Source organism: Schistosoma mansoni, chromosome 3 (assembly GCF_000237925.1).
Source record: "Schistosoma mansoni strain Puerto Rico chromosome 3, complete genome".
Lineage (NCBI taxonomy): Eukaryota > Metazoa > Platyhelminthes > Trematoda > Strigeidida > Schistosomatidae > Schistosoma > Schistosoma mansoni.
The window spans coordinates 22,827,638-22,837,881 of record NC_031497.1 but is presented as its reverse complement, the minus strand read 5'-3'; the positions used below and the strand labels follow the sequence as shown (position 1 = coordinate 22,837,881).

At 33.8% G+C, this 10,244-nt stretch overlaps 1 protein-coding gene across 1 annotated transcript in view; it reads left to right on the top strand.

Annotated features, from left to right (window-relative positions):
- Positions 1-9,043, top strand: part of Smp_023290 (putative glutamate receptor, AMPA) — a gene marked incomplete at both ends in the record, with an annotated part of 18,844 nt that extends 9,801 nt beyond the window's left edge. Inside the window, 5 exons of the mRNA XM_018799684.1 lie at positions 777-935; positions 4,774-5,101; positions 5,965-6,179; positions 7,306-7,565; positions 9,010-9,043. Of these exons, the coding sequence (XP_018651449.1) occupies positions 777-935; positions 4,774-5,101; positions 5,965-6,179; positions 7,306-7,565; positions 9,010-9,043 (996 nt within the window). The remainder of the gene's footprint in view (positions 1-776; positions 936-4,773; positions 5,102-5,964; positions 6,180-7,305; positions 7,566-9,009) is intronic.
- Between the last annotated feature and the right edge of the window lie 1,201 nt (positions 9,044-10,244).

The following is a 10,244-nucleotide window of genomic DNA, read 5'->3' as shown; positions in this document are numbered from 1 at the left end:
AGGGGTTTTTGTGGAGATTTCAGTATTTTCGTAGTTGAAATCATGGGTTAATTGAAGCTAGACCACCATGAACATTAACACCATTGGATGCCAGCCGGCCCAGTGATCTAGAGGTTAAGTGCTCTGGGGCGAGACTGGTAGGTCCTGGGTTCGGATCTCGCGAGTGCAGGATCGTGGATGCGCACTGCTGAAGAGTGGGTCCCGTGGTAGGACGAAACGGCCGTCCAGTGCTTCCAGGTTTTCGATAGTGGTCTAGCTTCAATTGACTCATGCTTTCAACTATTTTATGAATATGTTCTGTAAAGATAGCTCGTTGGCAAACTCAAGAAAGCCTCAAGAAGCCCAGAAAGAGCCGAAGATATTTCATTCAATCACTGTTAGAGGAACATTATAAAATGTAGACGTGTAGCTTTCCTATTGAATGAATGAAAAGAACCTCCGTATGTATATATTGTCTGTCCGAAATGATGATTTACTTTCAACCAGAAAGCTATAAATACATGAGATTTTTGTAGTCTATTTGACAATTTGTTGGAAATAACATTTCTAGGTAGTGCTCTTATGTGGAGTCCTATAATGAGATGAAAGGGCTGTCCAGTGTTTCCAGGTTTTCCATGGTAGTCTAGCTTCAATTGACTCACGTTTTCAACTATCAGTCATCTTAACCTATTTAGCACAAACGCATCGAAAAAATTAGTTTAACGGTATTACAAAAACAACTCACACTAACCTTTTTCCCAGGTCTGTTAAAGGTCACTTTAATTATATGAAACTGAACTCTGAGTAAACTTGTTCAAAAATATTTTTTAATATTCATCCTAATTATTATTATTTTTGGATCAAGTTACCGACTTTTCCTACCACCTGATGGAGAATATGGTGTGAAAATTACAAATACAACATGGAATGGTATGGTTGGTGAATTATTGGCTGGTGTAAGTTTTAAAAATCTTTATTATTTTCATGAATGTATTTTCTGTCGTACAAAAGATATAAATTCTAAATGGTTTGAATATTTTTTTCTGGTTAGCGTTTTTTTAGGGAGTTGGTTTTCTACGGGATGGGGTCGCTAACCCCATGCCCAACCCTCCTCCTTTACCAGGGCTTGGAACCGGCAGTAGCCCTCGGAGGAGCTACAGACGGAGTTATATAAATTCTAAAGGAAAACATGAAAAAGGCGTTGTTACCAATTGTTTATCATACTGGAATTCGGATATAATGATCTATAGTGTTTATAATCTTGACTAATTACTCCGTTTACTCAACATCTTATGAAATAAATTTAGCTCTCTGAGCGTAATTAGATCAGCATTGTCACTATTGAAAATCACACAATACTGTGTAACCATCCAATTCATTAGTATTTTGCACACTGAACTCGGCATAGAATAAAAGTTAGGACTTTCATCTCTCTAAGCGAAATCGATAGCACCAAGGTACTAAGAAGGAATTCAGTATTCCACAGTAAAAGCTTCTTACAAAAATTATTTGAGTTTTCAGAGTACTTATTGACTAAGAAGAAAGTAATGCTTTACTTTGTAAGTCAGTACTTATTAATATCCATCTAAAACATAATACCATTCAGTTATTAGGCTAACTGACTGGGTATAGCAATGCACCGCGATTGAAGGTAACCACTAAAATGCGGTAAATCAATATTTTACTCAAATCATCACCCATCATAAACTTGAAAAAGTATACTAATTTTGTAGTAAGCAACTTCTTTTATTGATTAATTATTATCAAGACTTTGCTTCAGTCCCATGAGTTTATTACTTAGATTGAGCTTCTAATGAGTTGAACTGATATCTTGTATAAACTCTCCCTATTTAAAATATGCTGCTCATTTTTTTTATAGTTTTAACACATTTCACATATATAGGTATCATTACCAAGTTTTGATTTGATAATTTTGAATAAATTGAGCATTGGGTAGTTTGTTATAAATAAAGAAAAATATATTTGTGTTATATCGTGTAAGTGTGTGCGTGCCCTGTTTGATATATGAACGTGCTGATCCCCACCAATCAGAGAGGAGTGAATTTGTCGATCAGAGCAATGATACACAAAAGCCGTATGAACAGTCTTGAGTATTTATCAGTCATGCTTTCTGTCTAGCTCAGCCAGTTAAGTCCAGAACACCAATAACAGCCTCTGTAATATCAATCATTATTCTCAAATATACTGGGTTTATATACCAACCATCGTACCAATAAAATAGAAAATAACATTTGTACAAGATTTGGTCAAATGTGGCTGTGAATAGGGGGAACAGTAATTAATGGACTAGGGATAACTCAAGAATGGCAAATGGTACAGTAATAGTCTAAATGTCAAAATAAAGCTTATAGTGAGAGGGACACAAATATGTATAGTTTAGTTACCTAACAATTATACAATAGGAAATATACATATCATATTGGTCCATAAATAGTCCTCGAAGTTACCATTCATAAATCTCCTCGGGATATAACAACTTGTAATATCCTAATGAAGAGAAAAATGAGATTTTCTGACGTTTCGTGACTCAACGTAAGCAACCTCTTCAGAGAATAAATAACCAAATTAACATTAATCCAAGTTTAATTAGTACAACGGAACAACACCAATATTAGGTGCGATCAATCAAATGAAAACAGGTCTGAATAAATCAATGTCATGTCATTTCGGTTAAGGTGATTCATAAGTGACATGTATGTATTTTGATTGATCGCACCTAAAATTCGTGTTGTTCCGTTGTACTAATTAAACTTGGATTAATTTTGATTTGGTTATTTATTCTCTGAAGAAGTGGCTTATATTGAGTCACGAAACGTCAGAAAATCTAATTTTTCTACTCATTGAGATATTACAAATATATTACTATTTATTTATAACACTTCACATATGTTCAGTCTGCTAAATCAGGATGATTACTATCTTTGATTAAGTTTAAATATACATCCAAAAAGTAATTGTGTATAGAGAATTTTGTAGTTATCCATTCTACATAAAAACTTCAAATCTATCTAGTTTTCATTCATATGTGTTATGTCCTAGTGATAATGAAAGTACGGGTAACTTCCGGGACCTATTAATGGACCATTATTTTATATATATTCTTATGGTTTAACTATTGAGTAACTAGATTGTGTATATTTATATTCATCTTATTATAAGCTTCATTTTGACCTATGAATTATTACTGTACGATTTACTGTCCCTGAATGATATTCAGTTTATTGATTATTGTATCTCACGTTCACAGCCACATTTGGCTTGATCTTGTACAAATATTATTTTCTATTTTATGGTGGGATGCGATCTGTCTGTCTGGTGTATAAACCGAGTATGTTTGAAATAAATAATTCGCATAGTTTCGCATAGCAGAAGCTGCAATTAGTGTTCTGGACTCAATTGGAAGGGCTATGCGGACAAGGGACCAATAAGGATGCTAGATTACTCATACTGGTCGAATGTCATTGATTTGTCACAGTGTTAGTATTGGAAAAGTTGTATTTCGATTGATGGATAATTTACGTGATAAAAGTCGGACATAAAATCAAGAAGGAATTAGCATACGTCCTATTATTATATTTTTTATAAAGTCATAACAATATGACTATCTATTCTTTGAACATATGTTACTAAGAGACCGATCAATTACAATCCTAAACATCAATGAGAAGATTCGAGAAAACAATACAAAACAAAAATTGAATCTATTCTCTGTAGTTACTAATTAACATTCATTTCTCAAATAGAATATATTTTTGTTATAAACGGTAGGATACTTTTTATAATGCTAGGGTTTCTTGTTATAACGGTCCGTTTCCCTTTTAACACGTATGTGGGACGTTAATTTACCTTAGACGAATATCTACACTAGATTCCCTCCCAGAGTCTATTCTACAAGACTTCAACACAACTCAGATCAAGAACACGAGATTAGCCTGACTATAACGTCAATATATTTCCACATCAAAATCCGACACAGTCCAACAACAAGAACAGTCAATCAATAATAATAAGGATAGGGGAATATATAACATATATAACACCTGTCACACTATCTACATGTCGAATAACAAGTCTGTTGTAGAAATATCAACTCACTGAAGACAATCGGTGAACGGTTGCTCAAAATCGTGGATTGGTTGAAGTTAGACATTAACACCGTTGGATGCTAGCCGGCTCAGTGGTCTAGTTGTTAAAAGTTCACATGCGAGACTGATAGGTCCTGGGTTCGAATCTCGCTCGCAAGTGCGGGACCGTGGATGAGCACTGATGAGGAGTCCCATAATATGAAGAAACGGCCGTCCAATGCTTCCAGGTTTTCCATAGTGGTGTAGTTTTAATTGACTCATGATTTCAACTATGAAAATACTAAATTCTCCACAAAACCCCTTCTGATCTATAACAATAAATTTACGTCGATTTTTTTCAATAATTTTTTTTTCACCCATCTTATTAAAATAAATTTTCACTCCATTTTCCAATTTTTTTCAATCCGTTTCGTCCAATGAAATTCCTAGTTGTAACTGTATTATAATTGATTATATATTTCTTAAAATTTATATAAAAGCTCTGTACTTATCGATAGAGATCATTTTCTTCATAATATGGACGATAGTAACGTGCAAAATACAAACTCTGTTGTTCCTCGCGTTGTCACAGAAACGGATAATGCATTTTTGAATACATATCCGACTCAGCAAAACAACCAATCATTATCATTCTGGCCCACCCACCAGTTTCCTTTATTTCTTTTTTTTTGTTTTTTTTTATTTTTAGAAAACTGATATTATAGCTGCACCATTAACAATAAATAAAGAAAGATCCCAAGATCTTTTCTTTGTTGGACCATTTATGGAAGATACATTAGGAATTTTATTAAATACTCCTGAACAAAATGAAGAATTATTTCAAATGTTTTTACCATTTCGTTATGATATTTGGTTATGTGTTATTGGTTCAATATTTATAGCAGCATTTTTAATAACAATATTTAGTATCATTAGTCCATTTAGTGCATGGAATTTAGCTATACCAGGTGCTACTTCAGATGAAATTTCAATATATCATAGTGTATGGTTTACAGTTGGTGGTATGCTTATGCAAGGTAAGTTTTCAAAAAAAAATGTAGAAAGTTAACTCTACAGGTTAATCATCTTAAAATATTCAATATTAGTTAAGTATGATTTATATAAAATATTTTCATGGTTGAAATCATGAGTCAATTGAAGCTAGACCATCATGGAAAACCTAGAAGCACTGGACGGCCGTTTCGTCCTATTGTGAGACTCCTCAGTATCGCGCATCTACCATCCTGCCTCACGAGATTCGAACCAAGGACCTATCAGTCTCACACGTGAACTTTTAACAACTAGACCACTGAACTGGCTGGCGACCAACGGTGTTAATGTCTAACTTCAACCAATCCATGAAGTTGAGCAACCATTTTATTTTTTTATGTTTAGTCATTAAAAGCGCGCATTATAGTTAAGTTTATTTTATCTTAGTGTTAATATTCACAACTTCAATTAACTAGAATCTGTAGAAGTATATACATTCTTATCAGAACTCTCCCAGCTAATTATTATTTAAAAATCTATAAGATTGTCAAGCAGTAAAATTCACCACATTTTATAACGACCCATCGTTTTGAATCGGAATAACTCAGTAATTCTTTATGGGCTATTTAAAAGTATTTTTCACAATCTAGTGCCTATCAGGACTCAGTAGCTAAGTGGATAACGCGATGGCGATTGAAGCGACCAGTAATGGATTCGAGTTACGGAACGAATATCAAGTCTGGGACGTAAGTACATCCAGCTGACGAATCCCAAATAGGATGAAATGCACGTCTTGGATCCCACTGCTAGCTATCATTTATCTTTGACTATGAAACTATTTTGGTTCATATTTAAAATAAACTGCTATTAAAAACATTTTATGAAATGGTTCATTAATTAAATGTTTTAGGTCAGGAACTGCGTGCCATTGCTTGCTCTGCAAGAACAGTAACACTTTTGTATTGGCTTTTAGTTCTGGTGATTCAAGCCACTTGGCAGGCTGATTTGACAGCTTTTTTAACTAGGAATGTAATACAAATACCTGTATCGTCGTTAGAAGATCTTGCAACTTCAGGATTATCATTGGCAGCTATTAAGAACAGTGGTACAGTAAAATTGATACAGGTTTGTTTCTTTTCAATATATTTTCGGGTAACCTAATCTATATTATTCCTTTTATGGTATACTTCAAGCCAAACAGAAGTAAATTGATGTTTCATATCCAATTAAAATTATCACATACAGAATTAATAGTAGAAGGTCGCCGTAATTCGTCGAAGTTTGGAAAACGCGTTTTCTAAACATCTAACTTATTCATAACTTGTTTTATTGACAGTTCAAGCTTTAATAGTGATATTATATAATAGTGATTTTAATTTTTTATCTTATTAGTATGGGGATTTGTGAAGATTTTAGCATTTTCAAAGTTGAAATTACGGGTTGATCTAAGCTAGACCACCATTGAAAACCTAGAAGCACTGGACGGTCATCCGTCCTAGTATGGCACTCCTCAGAAGTATGCATCCATGATCTCGCATGGAAACTCGAACTCAAGGTTTAGAGGTTGAGTGGTAGCTCGTGAGATCGAAGATCTTGGGTTCAAGTCCCATAGCAGGATTTTGGATGCATACGTTTGAGGATTCCAATACTAGGGTGAAACATCCATCCATGACTTCCAGGTTTTCAGTGGTATTCTAGCTATGATGGACTCGTGACTTTCTCATGTATTTCAATTTTTTGTCTTGATACTATTTAATCACTTATTACATAGTATTCAGAAATAATTGCAATTGCAACAACAATAACAGGTTGTATATATATCTTAAAATGAACCGTAACCTTTATTCTGAGAATGATTACGATTTGTCAAAGTTTGTGATTTCCCAATGTTGTTATTCAAGACTAAATGTAATCAGTCCCTGTTGGAATATCCCAATACTATACCTGTTTGTGGCTATTGTATTTTAATAACCTGGTAGATAATGCTCTGGGGTTTAAAACGTTAAGTACCGCGATTGGATTTAAGTGTAGATATCAGCACTGAGATCCAGGTAAACACTGAATAGGAAGTTAATATGGGTCCTAAATTTAACTCCTAGACAATAATTAAGGAGCAAGAGGTGATGTCATATTATGAGAAGATAAAAAGTAGTTGTACTTCATTGATGAACGTGCATTTTCCTCTGATTAACTATTGACTATGTTGTATTCACAGTAGTACATTTGGTATGTACCTTTCTTTGTCTTTCAGAGTGCAACGGCCAATGAATATTACTCAATAGTATATGAGAAAATTATGGGCAACCCATATGTCCTTAGAAACCTAAGTGATGGTGTAGCTTACGTCCGCAACAGTACTAAAAATGTTCTACTAGATGACAGAATACAATTATTGCATTATTTACCTGACAATGAAGAAACTTTGACAGTTGTTGATGATAAGAAAGTTATAATACCAATTGGATTTGCTGTAAGGTTAGATGAAGAATATGCTCCACTAATGCTTAGTTTGTAAGTTATTCTATATGACATTTTTATTATTATCTAAAGCCTTATTAAGTCATCATAACCATTCGTAAGTTTTGTTCAACTTAGTTATAGAGCGATAAAAACTTATATTTCATTGGTAATTTTATGATTCAAAGCCATATGCATATCCTTACAATTTATATGTGTACAAAGGTGATCGTACTAACTTAGAAAATGACGTAAGGATAGTGATCTGGATTAGATTATTGTTCCACTTAGAAATATAGTTACAAATTGATTGAACCATTCTCAGATAAGTTTTGATTTACAGATATTGATGGAGTACAATACAACGGAATAATTGTCCTTTCATAATGAAACATAATATTACTAACAAGTAACTAATATTGATTTTCATGTTATTATTTGTTCCTAAATGAATATGTCCCTCCTCCTTCCTCTTTCTTCTGGTGATTGACCGGATTATGACGACCTCGACATCTGAGGGGAAGCACGGAATACAATGGACATCTCAGAACCAATTAGATGATTTGGACTTCGCAGCTGATCTAGCCCTCCTATCTCATACACACGAACAAATACAGACGAAGACAACATATGTAGCAGTAGCCTCTATATCAATAGGCCTCAACATTCACAAAGGAAAAAGCAAGATTCTCAAGTACAACACGGAGAACACCAACCCGATCACAATTGATGGAGAAATTCTGGAAGAGGTGGACACATTCACGTACCTGGACAGCAGCATCATTGATGAACAAGGAGGATCTGATGCAGATGGATTGGCAAAGCAAGGACCACTTTTCTATAATAGAGAACATATAGAACTCAAAACAACTCTCAACTAATTTCAAAGTGAGAATATTCAATACAAACGTCAACACAGTTCCACTGAAAGGGGCTGAAACGTAGAGAACTACTACAACTATCATCTAAATGTGCAAGTATTTATAAGTAGTTGTCTACGCAAGATACTCAACATTCACTGACCGGATACTATCAGCAACAGCGTTTTATGGGAGAGGACAAATCAGCTTCCAGGTGAAGAAGAAATTAGGAAAAGACGTTGTAAGTGTATCGGACATACATTGAGGAAATAACCAAACTGCAACACGAAGCAATCCCTAACTTGGAATTCGGAAGGGAAATGGGAAAGAGGAAGGTCAAAGAACACAATACGTTGGGAAATAGAAGCAGATATGAAAAGGATGAATGTTAACTGTAAAGAAGTGAGAAGGATTTCCTAGAACACGGTTTGATGGAGAATGCTGGTGTGCGGCCTATGCTCCTCAATGAGGTATAACAGGCGTATGTAAGTAAGTAAGTAAATGAATATGTGAAGTAAGCGTCAATTCATAAATTGTTCGCAGATAAATTAACAGTATTTTACCATAACTTTTCATAGCTAAACTATTCACTCTGTTAATGGTAGTGAATTAGAAATTTTATTGTATTTTTAATTTAGTATGTCAATTCTTCGAGAAAGAGGAGTTATTGATCATTTACTTGAGAAATGGAATGTTGAAAAAATGAAATATACCTCAAATACCGCCACATTCAATTTAGTTACATTACGCAATATATCAGGTGCTTTCATTGTACTTTCTGTATTCATTGTAACAAGCTTAATTGTTTTAATTATTGAAATAAAATGGCATAAATATTCATTAAAAAAAGAGAAACTTCATCCAAAATCAAAAAATTCTTCTGATGGTCATCCATCCATATGGAGACGTTTCACACATCCAACAGAAGAAATACCTAAACCGAAATTAGACCTATCTCGCAATCCTACATTAAAACAATTAAAATATGCTGGACATAGAAGAGCTTCAGCAGCATTCGACGCTACAGTCATCACAGCTGAAAATCAAACTGAATCCAATTTGGAATAAAGAATGATTTTGTAACATCATTCAAACTTTATATTAGAATTCATAATTAAAATATAAAAAGAAGTCATCTACAGTAGGTCTTTTCGTTATTTACCTACTTACCTACTTACTTACTTACTCACTCACTTACTTACTTACTTACTCATTTACTTACTAACGCCTGTTACTCCCAATGGAGCAAAGGCCGCCGAGGTCTTTTTGTAGTATACACAAAAAAAAATATATATATATATATATATATATATATATTGTAGTGATAAACATACAGCAATTTTGAAATCATAATGCTTAACAGTAACATAGAAAAGCTGCATAAATAAACATGAATAGTGATTATAGTTTTGTTGCTCTGTTTACTTATTATTCAGAAATAAAAGTAGAGATCATAATCAAACTTTTCTTTCAGAAATGGGTATTTAGTAATCGGTCTAGTAAATAAATGTAAATGTACTATCTGTGAGACTTAAAGGATGTAGAATCGAAAACAAAAACGGTGGATAATTCCCGAAATTCAATCGTTTATGACTACTAGGAGGATATTTTTAGTAACGTTGATTCATCTATTATTGCATTATCAGGATTATATACCGTTAACATTTTCTCACAGAATGATGCCCCTTTTTGGGGGGCTCGCTCAAATAATGACAAATGATTCCGGCCAACGTGTCGAGTGAATGAATATGAATTTATTTCATATTAAATTTTATACAGAAACACCGAAGACAAAGGCTTTCATTCAGTCTTGTGAACCACATCGATATGCTTCTGTTCTCTGAATGTTGTTAGCGTCTCCTAACTGTAGTTC